The sequence below is a fragment of the Bos indicus x Bos taurus genome, chromosome 18 (genome assembly GCF_003369695.1).
Source record: "Bos indicus x Bos taurus breed Angus x Brahman F1 hybrid chromosome 18, Bos_hybrid_MaternalHap_v2.0, whole genome shotgun sequence".
NCBI classification, from domain to species: domain Eukaryota; kingdom Metazoa; phylum Chordata; class Mammalia; order Artiodactyla; family Bovidae; genus Bos; species Bos indicus x Bos taurus.
The window spans coordinates 30489134-30510101 of NC_040093.1; the positions used below are offsets into that span (position 1 = coordinate 30489134).

A 20968-nucleotide genomic window follows, 5' to 3' on the forward strand; every position below is an offset into this window, starting at 1 on the left:
GCCTAAGCCAAATCTCTCACATACCCCAGAACAAGCTGAATTGGCAAAAATTTAGGTTTCTACTTTAGGAAGTGGGTCAGTGTAACCCAAGGCCTGAGCGGGCGAGCGTGCTGTCGCGTCCGATTCTTTGCGACGCCATGGGCTATAGACTGCCAGGCTCCTCTGTCCATGGGATTTCCCAGGCAAGAATTCTGGAGTGGGTTGCCATTCCCTTCTCCAGGGGATCTTCTAGACCCAGGGATCAAACCTGTCTCCTGCATCTACCTGCATTGGCAGGCGGATTCTTTACCACTGAGCCACCTGGGAAGGTCTGAAGGGACCTGTTAATTCACGGACCCAGGAATTGCAAGGGCAGAGATGGTCTCACCACAAACATCACCTTGTTCCCTAATGTCTCCCAGCATCCCTCTGCATGACCTTGCACCATCAGGTAAAAAGAAAGAAACCATGGTTTACAAACACTTCTTTATTGCAGACATTTCAGGCACAGGTACATGGAAAAGCTGTATTGCAAATTTTATACAGGGTGGTTTAAGAGGCAGCAGGTTTCTACCTCTCCCCAACCTCTATCCCCCAAATACAGAGCAGCCAAGAAACTAGTCCCACTGAAACCTCCTGAGTATGCTGTTATTTCAAACAGCACACCATCCAGCCCAGTGCCCAGCATAGCTAGGCTACCAGTGGGGGTCTGAGGAAGTTCCTGGCTTCCATCCACAGTGCAGGAGGGAAGGGGGCTGTGCATAACAGGCAAAGCTGTGGTGCCCTCACCAATCCTAAAACCCCAAACAGGTAAACAGACCAAATCCTGGGTTTGGTTCTGGTCTGTGGTTGCTACCTTGCCATCAGTTTTACACCACCAGTCTCAGGGCTAAAGGGCTGGATTTGTATTGATACTAGGCAAAGTCTGTCCCCAAAACTAAGGAGGAGAAACTGCCCCAACAGCTGAGATTTCCTGGGATTTGAGGATAGTAGTGTGAGTTTGTGTTTGTGGTCAGGGAGGGAATAGGAGAAGGCCTAGAGATGCCTTGCAGAGGTCTCAGGCATGAGAAATCCTACAACCTGAATTCCCTCAAACTCAGAATGCTTTCAGTTTTAAATCTATACTCCAACCCAACTGGGCCTGGCTCTGGGCATTGGAGGCTGGCTGTTTGAGGCACTCCCGTTTTGGTAGTGACATCCGAAGCAGATGGTACAGGGTAAGAGCTGCCCTCTGCTTGTCCGGGGATTTACGGGGCATGCTGGATGTGATACTGACCTTTCTGTGGCTAGAACAAGGCCTTCGCCCTCAAATGCCTGCTCATACTTGGTCCTGCTGAGCCCTCAGTCCAGAGGGCCTGAACCTAATGGGCCATTTTTGCCAAGGCTTTTCAATCTTCGGTGGGATTCTGCATCATCTCACCTGTCATTAGAGCCCTGACGCTACCCAGTGTAGAGGTCACAGGAAATGTCAGGACTGACTGCCGAGGCTTCAAGGGACTCTTCCGTTCAGACCTGAGCTCTCCCTGTCTGCAGCTCACTTTTCCAAGGCCAGATGGAGGGAACACTATGCCCTACAGGGCTTCTAAGAGAAGCGAGTGCAGAGTGCTGCCTGAGCTCAGAGTGCTGCTTCGGTGTTTTCTCCTTGCAACAGGTATTGCTGAGTGGGCGTAGATGTGGGATGGTGAGACATGAGAGAGCCAATGAGGCAGGGTAGTTATGGATGCCCAGCCCACTATTCAACTAATTCAAACAATTTAAACTGTTAAGAAAATTTTCGTGGTTTTATTGTATCATGAGGCATTGAAACATCTGAACAAATCAATATCTGGGCGGTGAGGCAGCTGCTTTCTCCTTCACTTCTTTGGGTTACTAGAGCAACTTGTCAGTAGATTAAAAAAAAAAAAAAGACAACCTTTTGCATTACTTAAGTCTTTCCAAGGCATGCGCTGGTACAACACAAACTTCTCCTGTCAGATGCAACTAGTCTAGCATCCAAACATCATGCACAACACCTCGGTAGCAGCAGCGCACTGCGCCCACGCCCACCGCGGCCCTGCTCGTTTGTGAATGATATTTGGAGCATCTGGAGGAGTGTGAATAGTATCGGGAAGAGGAGGGAGGAGGAAACAGCATGAGTGCCTGGCTGGGAGGAGGTCAGCCAAAGTTGTGCAGGGCAAGCCTGAACATGTCATTGGTGCAAACCCAAGCATCATTGATGTTCTTTAATAGGAACATCTGGTGGAACCCCATGATGGGGTCTTCATCGGCCTGTGAAGAGAAAAAAATGGTTCAGTTAAGTTGGCCAAGGAACAGGAAGGGTGTTCAGTTGGAGGAGAATGCTGACTTTGCAATCAGGCCTTTCTATCTTGGACACAAATCCTAGGAGAGCCCAGGGTACTCGTGATTGTGAACTGACATAATGTATGTAACATTGAACTTGGCACAAAGGGGACTTGAGGTGGCAGCTCATACTATGTACACTCAAACTGCAGAACAACTCACCAGTTAGCTACAGCAATATAGCAGACCACATAGCGCCTCTGAGTTCATGTTTCTGGGCAACAGTGACCAATCTGAAAGAGTTCTGTGGTGCTTATCATGTAACTCATGGTAGTCTAAAAACTAAACAGTCTTAGTGTCTGATTATGTTAGTTAGTCCACCCATGAGAAGATACTACTAATAATGACTTTGTACATGAGAAAAGGCTCAAAACCAAGCTCACACCAATTACAACTCTGCAGAGAGAAAAAAACTAATGCATCCCTATCAGGTAATCTGTTTCTTGTCATGTAACATATAATATTTGCAACAAAAAAAGGGTGAGAGACCTCCAGCCAAACTGCAGAACACCCAGATGAGGCCTAGTCGAGGTAGAAGCCTAACTAACCAGCTGTGTTTCTAACATCACTGTTTTTTCCAGGAATTATCATCAGCAAGGAGGCAAATCAGTCTTTTGGGGGTTGGACAGAAACACCAGAAAGAACTTGAAGCCAGGTGGAAGAGGCACTGCTTAATGACCCCAGCCTGGGAAAGTGTGCCCTGAGACCCCAGAAAAGACCTCCTCACTCCCAAGGCCTATCTGAGCACACTCTCTGGGCAGGGTATCTTGAACAGGCAGGAGAAACTGACAGGAAAAACCAGGCCAAAAGGCAGGTCCATCCAGGTCCAGTGGAGAGGCCTAGAGGGCCGCCCTTTCCCTCCACCCTTGTATTGGACTCAGGAAGCCCTGCCTAGCCTAGGGAGAAGGCATGTGGGTCTCATATTCTGGGGACCATGATGCCACATGCTCAGGAGGCTGGAACCTGGTTAAGGGGCAGCTCATCTGTCCTGCTTTGGGAAGGAGAGGCTTTTTGGAAATCTTCAGTCTGTTAGAGTATAACAAGTAGGAGTTCCTGGAAGGGGGGTGGGGTGTACGGGCAGAGGCACCAAAGGACCACAGGAAAGCTTTGAGGTTAACAGGTCTTGAGAAGTAGAACTAGAAATCCAAAGAGAAGCGGGAGTTCCCAGAATCTGCTTTGTTCAGCAGGTGGAAGAGCCAGCAGCCAGCTTGGAGAATAGTAGCACAGACTCCAGTTCAGGGTCAGCTGCCTGCAGAAGGCTCCCCTACAGCTTGGGGGCAGTACAAAGGCCCAGTGGCTGGGATCACAGCCCTATCCTGTTCCTGTACCTCACTGTCCCTTTTCCAAGGCTTTATACCAGTGCTCTCCAGTAGGACTTGTTGCAGTAACAGAAATGTTTTATGTTTGTGCTGTCCAATAGGCAGCCACGAATAACTCTGAGCACTTGAAATATGACTAATGCAACTGAGGAACTACATTTTAATTTTATTTCATTTTACTTCATGCAATTAAAAAATCACCCCGTGTGGCTGATGGCTAGAGTACTGAGCTGAAAAGCTCCAGGCATCACTTGTCTGGGTGTCCCTGAGGACCAGGACAGTGGTGCTGCAAGGCAGCAGCACCATTACCTTGAGCTGGCCCACAACCATGCTGATGATGCAGCTGTCTGGTGTGGGCTGATGGTCCTGCGCCGTGATGCTGTGCTGGATTTTCTGGAATGGAAGGCTCTGCAAGAGAAAAAATAGGTGGTGGGCTGTGGCCAGCAGGGTGGGGAAGGAGCTGCCTGCAGCCCAGACCTGGCCCTTACTTACAGACAATTTCTCCACAATGGCAGCTTTCCCCTGGAATTGCTGTCCTTCCCACGTAAGGCATGACGCATCAATCTGAAAACCAGGAAATCTGGGGTCAGAGCTTCAGAGCACAAGGAATATCGCTGAGGCCCTGAAAAGACCCCCAAAAGGGTCCTGCTTGGGGAACATGAGTCCATGTCTGTTTCCCTGTCTGTAAAGAAGGGAAAGGAGGGTAATTTCCAAACTTCAGATGATTAACAACTTTAATTACACCCCAGCATTGCAGAGCCCAAGCTCTGAAAGACTATGTAAGAAAACACAAACTTATTAATAAGTAAGCTCATCTCCCACTTTTTATCCAAAAAGTTGTATGGCCTTTGATATGGATGAGCTCCAGGCTGGCCATATGTGGCCAAGACTCAAGTCAAAAACCATCCTGTTGTTTGGTTGGTCAGCACCAGTCCCAGAATAATCATCAGAAATAACTTGGAACAAAAAAAAGAACGAACGAACTAGGAAACATCTATGTTCAACACCATCTCTAGAGCCCAGAGTCAGTTCCACAGAGGCCCTTCCCATGGGGTCAGGGAGGGGTGGAGGCTGACAAGGCCTCTCCTGGGACCCTCCCAACCATCAACATGTAACCCACAGCTTCACTGCCTCCCCACCCCATCTTTCCTACCAGAGCCTCCTGGGCCAGAGCTCAAAAGTGCCTCTGCTACTCAGCAGCTCTGACATTAGGCAAACTAGTTTTTTATCCACCTCCCCCCCCCACCCAATCTGTTTCCTGATGTTTAAAGGGAAAACGTGATGAGCTTCCATAAAACGACATACATAAAGTACTCCTTAAAGACGTTGCTAACTCTTCTCTGGGTCAGACCTGCTTTAATTGATTTCAAAAGCAACAAGAAAGAAGTGCCAAAGATCCCAGTCAGGCCAGTTTGAGTTTTTAAAACCCTCTACCTGTGATAATGACAATTAATTACCTGGGCCGGATGTGGCCTTCCACCGCTAAGATCCCTTTCTTTTCTTCAAAATGTCTGAACTGGCCCTGACTTTTTGAGGGAGACAGAGGAGTTTGCCCACAGCCCATCAAGCTGCAAGGCTGTGCGTGATGACTCCTATCACTTCTATCCTGGGCAGACCTGCTAGGCGTGGCTTGATCAATCACATTTCTGTCTTGGGCAGGGTCAAATACAAGTAAATTTTGGTATATATGAACATCATTAACATAGCAGTAAAAAATGCCTACACAGAAGGAGTACTCAAGAAACACCCGTCTCCCATGAGCTTTCAGGGGCTTTTAGCTCTTCAAAGGACACTGGACCTGGGGCCTCCAGAAGCCATCTGAGGTGCACTGATGATTCTTACAGCTGCTGCCTCCAGGGGGCACCAGAAGCCCTAGCCTCTGTCCACCGGTGCTGGTCTGGACCAGAGGCACTCACAGGACCATGGAAGGGCGAGCCCAGAAAGTGCTGCCTATGGTACCACTCATGTAGATCCACTAGATTACCTAAGAATCTCACTCATGCAGAAGATGACAGAAAGGTCCATGTGGCCTGGGGAGCTGGGCTAGGCCTTAAGCCCCCTACCCCGTGAAGAGTAGCTCAGATAAAAGGGCTCAGCCAATCCAGTGAGGGGTGCCAGAACTTGTGAATTGGAGGCACGGGCCCCACATCTGAATTGATCCCCTGGAATCCCGTTTTGGTGCTAGAGCAGAAGACTTACATAAATTGCGCCTAGTTGAGTTCTGTCATTATCAAATAACTGGTAGTAATGTTGAATGAAGCTGGATCCAATCTGCTCCCAAATTGGCTTGTCTCCCATTCTGGAGCGTCACCCGGCCTCGTTGAGACCTGTAAGTCCAGCAAGACAGGAAGGGAAGCGTTGGTACCGTGGAAGCAGCAGGTAGCCAGTCAGTCTCTTCACTGACCCCCACCCCTCCCAGACCTCCTTGAGCAGGCAGTGCTCTGCTGAGGTCTGTGCTCCTGGAGAACACGGAGAGGACCCAGGGAACTGATAAGCAACCCCTCAATACAGACAAGTGCAGGGAGCCCAGAGATGGACAACTCAGACCCTCCTGGTGTCAGGATCATAGAGAAGGATGGGTCCTGAAGGGGGAGCCCGGATGAAGGAAAGTCAGAGCAAGTACTACAGAGGATGAGCTAAGCACTCTCCCCTTTTCCTTTAATCCTCTCAACAACCTGCACAGCCAGTTACTGCTATTCTTCCCACTTTGCAGGTCAGGAACTACTGATGTCTGAGTCAAGTGTCTTCGACTGCAGCACTCAGGCCCTTAACATTACCCCAGGGCCTTACTGGCAGGTAGAAGACCCGGTCAGAGTGGGGAGAAATGGTTCCTCAAGGTCCCACTTGAGGAACAAAGACAGCAAGTGACCCTCCCTCACTTTGTCTTAAGGGGGAAGTTTATTTCTTTGAGGCCACATGACATCATTTCATCACCGAGAGGGGTTACATCTACCAACTGCAGAGCTGGGACCATGAGTTCAGAGGATCACAGACGACAACAGAAATGCTGGGAAGGCAAAGGAAGGTTGGGAGGGGAAAATGAGTCATGTCTCTACACCCCATCCCAGCACTGGCTCCCTCAGAAGGGCTGCCCCTCTCTGGTCTCTGAGCAAGAGGGGAGCCGTACCCCCTCCAACCCACCCTGCTACAGATATCAGGGATCCAAGGCTGCTAGATGAAAAATCCAAGCCCCAGACGAAAGAGCCGCTCAGGCTTTGGTAGGCTCCTCCTGAGTAGAGTGGAGCGCATCTCACTGCAGGACCCACAACAGCAGACCTCTGTTGTTCTATAGCTGTTTCTGACTGCACAGGAACCCACCCACTCTCTCCTAATAACAGGACTCTGAACCAAAGCTGTAAGGAGGTGGGTTTGATCTCGGCAGACAACCACTGGTAGTGGTGGGATCTGATGCAAGTCACTGCCATCCTGAGGGCCTCAGCCCTCTTCTCTATAAGGGGGTGAAACCCTGCTGTTGCCAGTGGGGTCTCACTAAGGGAACCTAGTAAAGCTCTTGACTCAGCTTGGTTAGTGCTGGTTTGCTCTGGTCCCTATGGCCTCACCCTAGGCCAGAGGAACCAGAGGAAGGACAGTGGAAGTGGGTAGTAGCTTATGCCCAATTCAGCCAATCTCCCAGCCTGTGACCAACGCTCCAGCCAATGAGGGGCCAGGAAGCTGAGCCAGCTTTATTTTAGGTTCCCTAGGAGGTGGTGGCACTAAAAATAGCAGCACGGTGCTGGGATGACTAAATGTCCAGGAAAGTCTAAAAGAAGCACAGGAGAAAGCTTGGGCCCAGCGGCGCCTGCCTGGGACAAGGAGTGTCCCAGCTTGCTCTCTGCCAAGAAACAGAACAAGTGGGAAAAACACAGGATACGCAGCTGCTCTCAGCTGCTCTGTCTTGGTCACATTTTCAAGGGGTGAGACTGTGACAGCACCACATGCAAACTCGGGTCACTGGAGGCACAAGAGCCTGGCATTGCGCATCTCTGCCCCTTCCACCAGATGACTCACCCATCGCAGCCCAACCCCACCACATCACACTCCCAAGGTGCCCTGCTGAGCCCCCCCAAGACTTCTGGGGCAGGGAGGAATGAACTAGGGCCATCTTGCCCTCTGTTCTCAGCAGCCCTTAGAGAAGGTCTTAAAGGAGTGTGCCAGTCAGGAGAAACATGAGCATGTGCCTGGGGACACAAGAGATAAGGGCAGGAAACCGGGAAGCGGGAGATGGAGGGTGAGGGGAAATAAGACTAGAAGCTATCCAAAGAAAAGTGGCGCCATATGGTGGGACACTGAGGTGAAGGAAGTGAGGTGTTTTTTCCTTTCTCAACATTGTTCTTAATGGTGTGATAAGTTTCTAACACAAAAACGACTTGGCAGAAGCAGAGGTGGAGTAAAGAGGTAGGAGGGATAAAGGGACAGAAGAGCCCTTTGGCCGGGTGGAGGGGGCAGGGCAAAGGGAGCTCTCCTGAGGGACAGGACTATTCAAAAAGGGTGAGCAGGAACCTTCAAAGCTATGTGGATTGAAGACTTTGCTTTAGCAATGTCAAGTGGTGCCTCTGAAGCTCACATAACCTTGTTCAAGGCTTGCTTGACCCTGATGTGTTCACCTCTGTGTAGTAATCATGCGGTTGATTTCACCGTCAGCCCACTTTACAGGTGGAAAAACCAAGGTTCAGCCTGTGGCCCCAACTTGCCCAGCACATCAGTGCTGATCCTGAGTTCTCTGGTTAAGGTCACTGCTTATTTTCTGCTAATTTTGCGTCCTTGAGTTCTAAGCCACAAGGCTGGCCATGTCCCTCCCCTACAAACCCCTCATCCTTGGGTTCAAGGTCAAACACCTGAAGGCCCACAGGTGGCTATCCACACCTATCCCTAACTCCTCAGCCATTCTCTCCCGCCTCAATCCAGCACCACAGCTAAACACACCGGAACTTCAGAGTTTGCTCCCGGGGTTTTTGCACAGGTGTGTCCTCCCGCTGGGATGCCTGCCCTCCCCTCACGTCACCATTCAGATGCCTCCCATCTGGGTCTTCCTTTGCAGACTCAACTGTTGACCTCCAACACCACGTGCAAGCCTGGATCGGCATACCCAGGGCCCACTCCACTGTGGCTCTGGGCTGTGAGCGTTCCCATTTGGTTCTTGCCACATCCCATCCCACCCCCTCAATCTCCCAGCACAGAGTCCAGTAAACTATGGGACTTCCAGTTTCTGACTCCACATCTTCCACAAAACTTTCACCCTGTAGTTGGGAGGTGGTATTCTTGAGCCTAGAAAAAGCAGCAGGGTGTGGGGGCCACCTCCCATCCCCATGGGACACAGAGGAGGGGTGGCTGGACTGGGGGTTCCCCAGGATGGCCAGACAGCCCTGGCCTTGCTTCTAATATATTTACTGTGGAAAGAATAGCCTGGAAAGAAACACAATGCAAGGCTGATGGGCAGCCTTGCATGAGACTGCGGACTGACCTTCATGACAGCTTCTCCTACAGCTCTTCAGAGAGGGCCGCTGACCACCGCCTCCTGCTTCACTCAGGCTGACTGAGGCCAGGCTCCTCGAGGAGCAGAAATGATCTCGGTGACCTCTCACCCACTGAGTATCAGCCTTCACTGACCCTTAGGTCTCTGTGGGTGCAAAGACTCTCTAAGAATGTCTCATACACTGTGGCCCGCTCCCAATCAATCCACACAGAGGCAGAGATGCCCCAGTCTTGTCACTGACTTCAAGTAGTTCATAGTCCCTGAGGCTGTCATACACATCAGGTTAAAAGCTCTGGCCCAGGGGATCCCACTGGGTAACAGAAAAAAAAAAAAACCGTTCATTTTGCTCCTCAAATTCTGGGTCAGAGTTTCCAGTATTTTGAAACTCGAAACAGTAGTGTCCAGCTGATGTCTCGTTTTCACTAATGCGTATTCAGTGTAGAAATGTGCTCATGGCTTTACATGCATTTTGTTCTAACACCCTGTGAGTCAACTCCAATGTTAGAGATGAGCAAAACAAGGCCCAGCAAGGTCAGCTAAATTTGCTCAAGGTCACGAGCCTAATAAATGGTGGAACTGGATGGAACCAGGCTTAGTGGGCTCCAGGACCAAGACTTCCAGTGACAACTGGTCTGGAGATAAAAACGAATGACACGTAGGGCTAAAGCCCTGATCTCTAACCTTGGCTTTTTATGAAAGGGGCAAGACAGGCTTGAACCAGGGCTTCTGCCTCCAAACAAAGGCACCAGGCAGACTGCCACACTAAACAATGGATGTTTTCATGGGGGATGATCTCACGCTTTTCCTAAACCTTCAAAGTCACAACCCCATTCCACCATCTCAGCGAAGCAGAGATAAATGTGGGCCTAGCTGGATCTAGGGCACGACTGGGGTCAGAAGAGTGACGAGAAAGAGGAAGAGGACATTCATTACTAACTCCACACTTTCAAACAGAAGGATGTTCATGTTGGATGGCCTATCACTGAGGCCCACAGGGAACACCAGATGTGTGATCTATGTTCTTATCTGTGATCTTATAATGTGATCCTTGAACTCATACCAACTCAGCACTACGACCTTCATACCTACTGTCTGCTAGGTCTCAAGGGCCCTGAAGCAGAGGCTGGGAAGGATTCCGACAGGTAGAACTGACAGACAACTTTGGCTTAAACCCAGAGCACAGGCGTGGACTAGACAGAGGGAACGTTGTGGACTACAACCAGAGGGGAAGACACTGATCTGAAGAGTAGTGTGTATCCTGTGCAGCAGCCTTCCCATTCTCCACTGACAAAATCTCAACCATTTATCCTGCCTTCAAGGTCCAGGGTAACCTGGCCTCCCAGCTATCCAACCTCATCTCTGGCCACCCACTCCTCCCCATCCTCTGCAGCCACTCTGGGCATTTTCCTATTTCTGGAACATCTTGAGCCTGTTCTCACTGGAGGGTTCTGCAACTGTTGATCCTTCTGCTTGGATCATCCTTCCTCCCAGATGTATCCAGATCCTCCTTCATGTGTCTAGCTCCTCGTCACATGTGTGTCCACTCAAAGGTCACCTCCTCATAGACACCTTCCCTGACCATTCAGTCTCAAGTGGCCTCCCGGGTACTCATTTCATCATCCTGCTTCATCTTCTTAGCACTTGTCACTGCATGAGATTATCACATTTACATATATGTTAGTGGTCCCTCTCCCTGACTGGGGTACCCCTGTCCCTGTCTGCAAGGTGCCTCACCTAGGCCCTCTTCTCTGGAGAAGTGTGTTCTGGGAAAACCCTGTTCAATTTAAGTGGCCAGGTGACCCACTTCACCTCCACCCACACCTTCTGTCCAATTTGTCAGGAAACAATCCTTTGCCTTCCACCCAGCCATCTGTCTGAGGTGTGTGTTAGTGGTGCTTGGCCCCTCCCTCCCACCCCAATTCCCAAGGTTCTGATCACCTGAGGGACAACTGTGGCTGAAGAGGAGGCACAGGACCACGCCATCAAAGGCCTGGCCGCTAGTCTGCTCCTCCTCTCCCACATGGCAGGACCCTCAGACCCTGTCTTCATCAGTAATTATGAGGATGTTCGGGGTAATCAACTGCGGATATAAAGCAGGACTCAGCTGGCAGGTACGAGGTGAACACTGGGTCAAGAGCTGGGAAGGAGGGTTATCTCAGCCTCCTATAGGACACCACACGAAGGAACAGCCTTGACCCAGGACTGGCAACAGCCTCGTTCACCACTCACTCGCCTGCAGTTGGGAGAGACAGCAGCCAAAGTCCGCTGCCCAGGACAGAACCCTTTCCCGGGGCAGACCCCTGAGGTCTAGGTGCCCCCAGCACACTAAGGGCCTTCTCCTCTTCTATTTGGAGAGGGCTCCAGAGGCGTCAGGTTGCCCTGGTTGGCCCAGAAGCTGAATCCTGAGACCTGCATTCTAGTCCCTCTGCTCTGCCCATACTCAGTTCCTGAGTAGCCCCCTTTCTGAGGTGGTTCAGGGATCTCTGGGGCCCTGGCCTAGACAGTTCCCATCCATGAACTTGATATTTCGTGTACCATCAGTCAAAGCCCTGTAAACCAAACAGTTATTACATACACGTCTTCTCTCATTCCAGCCTCTCAGTTCTGTAAAGCTGGTATGATTACTGCAACTTTGTAGATGAAACCAAGACTCTTGAGAGGCTAAGAATTCAAGACCACGCAAGGCCACTGGGGCATAGCCGGCATGAAAATGTCTACAAAATTGGCCTGGACTGGAATAGTTGAGAGCCCATGTCAAGTAGCAAGAAGCATAGATGGAAAAACGAAGAATGGAGCCCAGGCTTTTTCTTCCCCTTTGAAATTGGCAAGCTCTAAGCCCGTCAGAAGGGAAACCCTTTAAGTGCATGCTCAGCCTGTCACAGCAGGTGTACAACCTGCAAATGAGACCGTGTATTGACCTGGGCCTGAACCACCTCTGCAAGTGGAACCAATATCTCTATACAGATGTCCTTCCAGGGGGCTGCAGTTTCTGCCCTGGAGAGACCCAGTGGCTCTGACGGAGTACCTGAGGCTTTAGGAAACAAACATTTCTGAATCCCCTGTTTACTGAGGCAAACAACCCTCAGTTCCCAGGTTCCTTGGACGCATCTCTCTCATGAGAGGAGGTTCTCCTTCGCAGGGTAGACCCTTCTCCAGCCTGAGTGCTTAAGGAGTTGGCATATAGCAGGTACCAGCAATAAATAAAGGCCCAGGGTAGTGACAAGGACCAACCCCAGTCCTCTTGTGTCCCTCTTCCCTGGCCACCTTCCTGAGTCACAGTCAGACCTGAACAAATGATTCCTACCAGGAAGACACATTTCTGCTGACAGAGTGAGGATGGAGATGGTGCCACCCAGACCTGGTGGTACGGGTGCTGACCAGCAGCGTCGGTCACTGCTGGAGCCACTGCAGGGATAACCCGCACGCTAGCACCTCCCTCAGGAAGAATCTTCAGGAACTCCTGCCATATGTGGTCAAAGCAAGAAATCACAAAATCTCAAAATTGGGGAAGGCGTTGTTGCTCAGTTGCTAACTGGTGTCTGACTCTTTGCGACCCCATGGACCGCAGCACACCAGGCTCCCCTGTTCTTCACCATCTCCAGGAGTGTACTCAAATTCACGTCTTTGAGTCTGTGATGCTGTTTAACCATCTCATCCTCTGCCGTTCCCTTCTCTTTCTGCCCTCAATCTTTCCCAGCATCAGGGTCTTTTCCAATGAGTTGGCTCTTCACATCAGGTGGCCAAAGTACTGGAGCTTCAGCTTCAGCAAAGTCCTTCGAATGAATATTTAGGGTTGATTTCCTTTAGGACTGACTGGTTTGATCTCCTAGTAGGCCAAAGGACTCTCAAGTCTTCTGCAATACCACGCAAACCCAACCCCTCACATACAAACATTCTCATGGCCCATCAGAAAAAAAAAATACTAACTTTAAAAACAGGCCCATCAGGAGGTTCAGCTCAAGCTGTCCACAGAAATCCTGCCTAAGATTCAATGTCCACCCTGTGGAGAACTTTTTGGATTCACTCCCCAGTCTCCAAAAGTACTACTCCCTTTCACTTCTGGGGACGGCGCCTGTTTCACTCTGAAAAGATGTCCTGATAGATATCATTCCAAGAGCACTGGGCACTTGAATAAGTGACCTGAAAGGTCTCAGTCAAAGAGGTAGAAGGCACCAAGCCAGGTTCAGGCAGGGAAGGAGGTCATGGACCACAAAATGCTGGTTAGATTCTCAGGTACTGGGAGAACACCCAGCAGAGACCTCTGAGAGACGAGGAGCTGGTGACAGAAGATCTATCTAGACTCAATAGCAACAGCAATTTGGAGTGGTGACGGCCAAGTTGCTCAAGGGATCCCAGACCTTCCTGGGCCCAGCATCCTGAGGGATACCTTGCTCCATGGTTTCTTCAGGCCCTGGAAAGGAGAGTGGGCTCACTAACAGCCTTTACTCTTCGGTAACAGCCTCTACTCTGTCACTCAGAAGCCCCCCTCACCCCAACCTTTTGCAAAGGGCCAAGAGTCCCTTGTGGGTCTCTTCAACTTAGACCTCAATACATAATAGCAACATTCTGTCTCCCTGACTACTGTGACCTCCTTTCCCAGCACTGGGACTTGGTAGGAACTCATTACTCTACCTCCAGCTTCTGCCCAGAGCCTGACATACAGAAAAGGGCCGCAAGAATGGTGGCTGAGTAAAATGCATCATTGGTGAGACAAGAGAAAAAAATAATTCAAGCAAGATACTAATGCCTCAGTAAAGGGATTCTAGAATTTTTTGATATAAGGTGCCTTCCAATCCTAAAATTTGAGCATTCTTTTACATAAATCATTATTTCCATCCCAACCCACCAGTTGGAAAGTCAGAATAAAGTGAAATGTGACTCAGAGAGGTGAGTTCCATGTCACCAAGGGACATAGTTTTGAGCTGGTTGAGAACCCAGTCTCCTCACAGCCTGACCCTTTATTACGCAGCCATATCCTGACTGTCCCAGGCCAGGCCCCACCACCCAAGTCAGCGTTACAAGACTAGAGAGGGTGCATACTGATTGTGGACAACCTCGGTGTTCTCCTCTTATCTCTGAGCTCTGAGATGCAGACAGCTTGCCAAATTCCAGAAAGGTCAAGGACTTATGGGGGTCAGGATGCGTAGCAATGGCCACATGATTGACCCCAGACACAGAAGTTATACGGAACTTAAGGTGTGGAATGAGAAGGAGGGACCTGAATCCCTCCCCCTCCCAGGTAACCTATGAGAAAGAACAACAGCATTTTGACCTCAAAGAAAACCCTTGTGATCAAGTCACCTAGGGCTTTGGAATCTGTGAACTAATCCATAGCCATAAAGCCTAACTCACCTGACACCGGTGTCCTAGAAAGAAGCAACCCAGACAATCTCAAGATCTTGAAACAACTGCTTATGGCACGAAGACATCCAATCACACTGACCCTACGTGTGTCCTGGGGGTAGTCCCTCCTTGTTGCCCACCTCCATGAGCAAACCAGGCCTCTCCTGAGCCTGTTGAATGAACCTGACTAGTTCACGCTCGTAGGCTAGGATGTGAACTAGGAGAAAGAGAAAGACAAGGAGAAAGCAGGCCTGGTGAGGAGATCTAGACAGATCCTTGCCTATCCTTCTTAACCTTAACAGCGGGGACTTAAAATGCAACTGCAAGAAAAATTCCAAGGCTTGAGTTCAATGACCAGAAAAATACTACCTGGGGAAATATTCAAGAAAAGGAAAAATAAAAAAAATTCCAAGGGTGGTGCATCATGGGCTTAACTCAACTCTCCTAAGAGACCTGCCTGCTGCTGAGGCCAGGTGTGCAAAGACTTGGCTGCTGCTTTAGTACCTGGGAGAACTGTGGCTCATTAGCTGCATTGGGTCAGAAAATTCAAGGCTTGACAAACTGTCTTTTCCCCATATCCCATGGTCTTCTCTGGACTTGTCCCTTAATTTATCATCACTCAGTCAGGAAGGGCCTTCCCAAAACCAGCCTGAGGACCGCTCTATGGCTAGCTACTCCCCTTCCTCCAGAACTCAATGGAGACCCGGTGCCTTCATTAAAGGCAATTTCCCAAGGCCCAACCAGCTTTCTGCCTATTCAGAGGTCGCTCTGAATGTTGGATGAATGAGCAAGCAAGAGAGGGAAGCCTCACTTTCTGCAGTCTCCAGCCCTAGTTCTGCCACCCAGGCTTCAAAGGGCCTCACAGCCCAAAAGTGCCCCTCCCCCAATGTCGCTTGCAGCCCAGCCTCGTTTGGCATTAGGCTCACCGACCTCACACCTGGATTGTGCCTTCCCCTCCATCAAACCCCACCTTATTGTTACCACCCTCATGGAATCATCCTCCTCTATGAAGAAGGGCAGACGACTCTGGGAGCAGCAGATGGGAGGATTAGGCTGTACTGAAGATATCTAACAATGTGTTGGAGGCTCACATATTCAGCTTCACCTCCTTGGCTTCCTCCCTCCCTCCCTCCACTAACACAGCCGGCCAACCCACCCACGACTGAGGTCTGGTCACTGATAGAAAGAAGGGCGGGGGCTGAGCCTACGAGTCCGGAGCCGCCTCGTCTCCTCAGGCCAGATTCTCCAAGGCTGCTGGGGGTTAAGTCCCATGTGGAACCCCCTCCCGCGGCAGATTCCTTGACCCTGCCCTCCACGCAGAAGAACCTACGCATGAGTTCCGGAGTGGGAGATAGGTTTCGTGCACTCTCAGCCGGCAAAAAAGCAAGTGAGCGCTCACCTACATCCTAGCCGAGCCGTGGTTCAGAACCGGAGGAGGGTAGGGTTGCTGCACGCGGGCACCCTTACCCAATGCTGACTCCGGAACGGGCTGGGTGGCGTCTACCCATCCCCGAATCCTTGGCGGGCTGGCGGCAGGACGTGGGGATGGGGTCCGCCCGCTAGCCTGCCTGCAGTTTGCGGGACTCGGGCAGGCCTGGCTAGGCCAGACGGGGCGGGGCCCGGAGCGCCCCATCTGGGTGGTCCAGACCAGAGAAAAAGGCCTGGCTTCGGAGCGGTCCAGTGTGCCTGCCACCTGCACGGTACGCCCGAAATAGGTTCCTGGCTTCCTCTGTGTTCCCCCGGCCGCCGCCTCAGAGGACCGGCGGGAGGCGGAGCCGCGCGCGACACATGGCCCCGGCCCCGCGCGGCTTTGGGGCCGCCGGGGGGGGGGGTAGGGGAGGGGCCGCCCGGGGACTTGCAGCAGAAGCTCCAGGCGACCCGGAGCACAGCTCCTGCGGCCCAGCCCCAGCCCCGGCGCGCTAGCCCCGACACTCACCCGAGGGGCTGGCACGATGGCGGCAACAGCGGCGGCAACCCAGCGCGGTCTGCGACCGACTGTCCCTTCCCCCCTGCCTTCCCTTGCCACCCCGCTGCACTCTGGGAAACGCAGTCCTCCTCGTGCTCTTTTCTGGTATAGGTGCGCTGGGAGAAAACTACCATTCCCGACGTCCTATTCGCCGAGGCCCAGACACGGCCCGCAGCGCGGGAGGTGAGGCTAAGTTAGGGAGGGAGGCCGCCGGGGCGAGCCCCTGAGAATTGTGGTCTAGCGGAAGCCTCTGGAACACCCGAGCTTGGCGCCAGGCTGGGGTCAGGCCTCGGTTGTCGCCAAGTCCCAGCTGGTCCGGCCCCGCCCAGCTTTCGCGGCCTTTCGGTGTTGGCCCCGCCTCCGTGGGAGCTCGGCCTGTTCTCAAACTGGCCTAGCCGCCCCTCCCTGGGCCCCTGAGCTGTTTCCGCTCGCAAACCCCCCTCCCCTTTGGTGCTGTGGCCGCCCCTGCGGCTCTTCCGAGTGGAGCTCCAAGGCTACCCGGGGCGGAACCCACAGCTTCTGTTGTCCCAACATTCTTGCGCCCTATCGGGTGCAAGTTGGACCCAAAGCTGGTTTCAAGCAAGCGAGGCTTTCCTGGGCTGGAAACAAGCTTACTCTTAGATTTCTGCAGTTAGGGTGTACAAAGCATTCTCACAAGTTTTTTGTTGTTGGGTTTTGCATCAGGCAGGGCAGCTAAGAATCTTGGTTTTATTAATGAAAAAAGATAAACAACTGGTGCGCCCAAACCTTCCCCGTGATTTAAGCGATTAAATTGTCCATATTCTCCCTCCCGCCCATTACTCTTTTCTTTCAAAGCCCATTTTCGTTGTCGTTTCCTGGGTAACACAAACATTTGAAGTAACGTGTGTCTCGGTCAGGCCTGCTGGGATTCTGCAGCTAAGCCGGGGGACCACAGGTTAAGTTTATAGAGACAAGGTTTCTCCTAGTCAGAGATGGCTCAGTACTCCTATTCGTCCAGAAATTTTATACCTTTACAGATCCTCACCATCACCCCCACCCCTCCACCTGGGGATGGCTGGTAAGACCAGACCAGGCTTCTGTTCATTAAATCCCAGATCTGTATTATTTTGCCTGACTAGATTCTTCTCTTATTACTCAGTCCGGTAGACTGCATTGCCCTGCTTGTGGTGTATCTAGGGCCTCCCTTGCTCTGAGCTGTTCTCCTCCCTTCTAGAAGATAAAACACCCCAGAGACTGTGTGCTCATCATATCCAGACACTAGCGAATCCTGACCAGTTTGGCTCTTCTCACTCTGTCCTGGGAGTGCCGCTGAGAGGTTCAAGAGACCCAAAGTTGAAAGTCTTAAATCCCTTCAGCAAACAGGAGCTAAATGATACACTAAGGAGCATGGCTGGAGCCTGGGAAAATCCTCACTCCTAATGAAGGCGGGTGGGGACAGCGGAGTGAGTGACCCAACACCTGCCCATAAAGGGCTACAGTCCCTGCTGGCCTGGAAGGGTACTACTGTGCTTCCACCACCTTATGACCAGCCAGACCTAACCCCAGGAAGGGAGACATACAGTCCTTTCCCCAACTAGGCACCTGCACAACCTATCTCCCACTTCTCCTCCCCAACAGACACTTGTCAATGCCAAGGGGTCAGAAGGACAGCAGAGACTGGAGGGATATTTTAGAGTCATTCTAGTTCGAAACTACAGGGAAAGCCCCCAGGTAAGTGGCTTTTTCCATAAGTAACAGAGAAAAGAATCATGTTTTATGGAGCCCAGTAAGTATCATTTGTGCCCCAATACCCATGTTAAACACTGCTAGCTTTAAAGGCATTTGTTGCCAGCTTTCGGCTAAATGACTTGGAACCACAGATAAAAATGTCACCTTGTCACTACAACATCCAGTCTAAATAAAGATGCTAACAGCGAAGAAAATGAGTCAAGAGATGACAGATCCCAACTCATCCTTAAATTCCTCTGAGGATCCACCTCCTTCACAATGAAAGTGCACCAAGTTCAAAGGTATCCGTATTCCTTGTAAGAACCCATGGCTGGCTCCAGCTGTGGTCTTCACTGATGTAAGTAACTGTATGCCCATGTGTGCCAGACACTGTACTAGGCCTAAGGGAGAATAGTGAGCAAAATTCAATTCCAGCTGAAAATTCTTAAGGAATTCAAAACCCCCAGGAAGTGCCACAATTCAGCTTAGTTCTCAGTTGATTCTTCCCCCAGTTGAAAGCACACAGGGAGCTAACCCATGGGCAAACCAGGACCATTTGGTGCAATTTCCAAACTCTTCAGTATGCGTTGGAACTCTGAGAAGACCTTATGAGGGTTAGAGCCCCTTTATGGAGAAACCTGGTCACTGAAGCATCTCTACTCCCAGGGTCAGCCTGTCCTCGAGACCAAGGCGGAGAAGGGGGAGGCCTATCAGGAAGTCCATCTGCCCACGTTTCAAGGATCCTGAGCTGAGTCCTTATAAAAATAAAATGGCGAGACCCAAATAAAAACCTTATTTTCTGTTTAATTCGTTTTGCCAAACAAACACAGTGAAAACTTTAGTCTGACTAATTGTACAGAAAATAGAATTTGTAACCAGTAGCAAACATAACAGGATAGACCTAAGTCCCTGGCAGGCTGGATTTCCATCAACAGGTCACCTAGATCCCCTTGTAGATGGCCTCCTGGGAGGGAAGTCCTAGGAAGCTGAGGCACAGATCTGCCAGTCCCCATCAGAATCACAGGCTGCACCTGGGAAGGAAAAGCACAAAAAAGTAGAACTGATGTTACTTGGATCTCTTATCACTACACACACAACAATTGTCTCTGATTGCCAGCCAAACTCAAGGTGTTGTCTTCCCAAAGCCATAGTCCTCCAGCATCCCACCTGCATCCCTATGGGATAAGTTTCAAGTTCAGTGGTTCTGAAGCCTCTGCTTAACCAGAACCTGCAATATAAACTTGGGGTTAGGGAGTGAAGGTGTGGATGGGTAGACAAAGTCATAACCGCTGGTGTCCCTAGTGCAGTCTCAGACTTCAGGACGTTGCTTCAGGAGGAAATGAGAGGGTACTAGGTCACCAGCAAAAGAGTCCAGCTGCCCTAAGCCTCAGTACTGTCAAACAGTGCCCCAGGAGTATGAGGGAGTTCAACAACGGTGGCCTCAGGTCCCTCTAAGCTGGCAGGGATCTGGGAGTCCGGAGGGCCAAAAAGGGACTCGTTTACATTCCGTGCTTCTTGCGGATGACAGCCATGGCCAGCAGCCGATCCTTCTCGCGAAGTTCTTCGCGGAGCTTGGCCTCGGTGAGACGCAGGTGACGGATGCTGCCCTTCATCTCTTTCATCTTCACTTCCATTAGCGCCAGGATGTCCCGCTGCTCGTTCAGCTTGCGCAAGAGCTCCTCCTCCGTGGTGCCTGACGACAACGAGTACGAGTGGTCGGAGCCAGTATCAGGGAAGCCCTCTTCGCCCACCACCACCAACTGTGGGCCCATGGGGCACTCGGCGGCCTCCAGCCCTGCTGTAGCAGCCTCTAGCTCCGACGCAGCGGCGGCGGCGGCTGCGCCCTCTGCGGCCGCGAACTCCACTTGCACCGTCAGGTCGATGGGCTTAACGTCTTCTCCCGTGGGAGTGGTGGGCACCGGCGGCACGGTTCCTGGAGCCTGGCTGCTGTCTACAGCGGCCTGAAGGGTGAGGAGCACAGCCGCAGAAGCAGATACCAGGTTAGGCTGCAGCTGAGTGGTCTGGGCAGTGGAAGCGGACGGCGACGGCTGCTGCTGCTGCTGCTGCTGTTGCTGTTGCTGCTGTTGCTGCTGCTGCTGCTGCCTGCGGCGGGCGGCTGCGGCCCCCGCGGGTCTGCGTGCTACTTTGCGCTCGTTTACGCCGCGCAGTGGGAAGATGGTGGGGACTCGCACAGTGTAGGTTTTGCGGCCGCCCTGGAAGTGAACGCTGCAGAGACGGTGGCCCGTGGTGGGCTGGAAGGTGGAGAAGCACCCGCTGACGCCGGCACGGGACACATTCTTGAGCCAGAGGCGCCGCAGCTCAGCGTCCTTGGGAAACGTGTAGAAGTGCAACGCCTTGTCCCGGTGCGAGTTGTTGTAGCAGCCCGGCACGCAGCACGTAAATCCAGGCATGGCTGCGCCGCGCGGCCCGACCCGGCCCACCGGCCTCCTGCGCTTTTCGACGGTCGGGTCTGTCTGCCGCCGCCCGCCCCTCGACGGGCGGCGCCGCGCGAGGCCTTGGGCGGCCTCCCACTACTGCCGCCCGGCACGGCCGGCCTAACTCAGCGCCCCGTGCCCAGAATACGCCTCCCGCCGGCCCGCGCCGCGCCGCCGGTCCAGCCGCCCGCCTGCGCTCCGGAGTGGGCCCCGGGGACGCCGCGAAGGACCGCCTGAGGAGGAGGACTACGCCCCCCACAATGCACTGCGCCAGAAGCCGCTCACTTCCGGAGCGGGGGCGTGCTTATTCCGGCCGCTTTCCAGTGCACGGCGACGAGCCACGTAGAGAGGACTCTTCACCTACTCGGCTCACCCTCGGCGGACTAGAGAGGCGTATTCGGTTGGAGCTCTGTCGCTTGGAGAG

The 20968-nt window shown here is 52.0% G+C and overlaps 2 protein-coding genes across 3 annotated transcripts; both read right to left on the reverse strand.

Annotated features, from left to right (window-relative positions):
- Positions 1 to 451: 451 nt before the first annotated feature.
- Positions 452 to 16813, reverse strand: NUTF2 (nuclear transport factor 2). Of its 2 annotated transcripts, none has more exons than XM_027516213.1 (5): positions 16391 to 16813; positions 5838 to 5965; positions 4131 to 4202; positions 3948 to 4046; positions 452 to 2247 (listed from the first exon to the last, which is right to left on the reverse strand). In XM_027516213.1, the coding sequence occupies exons 2-5, from the start codon at positions 5934 to 5936 to the stop codon at positions 2134 to 2136; spliced, it is 384 nt and encodes a 127-aa protein (XP_027372014.1). In that variant the 5' UTR covers positions 5937 to 5965; positions 16391 to 16813; the 3' UTR covers positions 452 to 2133. The 2 variants fall into 2 exon arrangements, with proteins under 2 accessions (XP_027372014.1, XP_027372015.1); XM_027516214.1 differs by lacking the exon at positions 16391 to 16813 and adding an exon at positions 15854 to 15871.
- A 2080-nt stretch (positions 16814 to 18893) lies between these two features.
- On the reverse strand, positions 18894 to 20779 carry THAP11 (THAP domain containing 11). The gene has a single exon (XM_027516226.1). It carries the CDS (start codon positions 20518 to 20520, stop codon positions 19609 to 19611), a length of 912 nt encoding a protein of 303 aa, XP_027372027.1. The 5' UTR covers positions 20521 to 20779; the 3' UTR covers positions 18894 to 19608.
- Between the last annotated feature and the right edge of the window lie 189 nt (positions 20780 to 20968).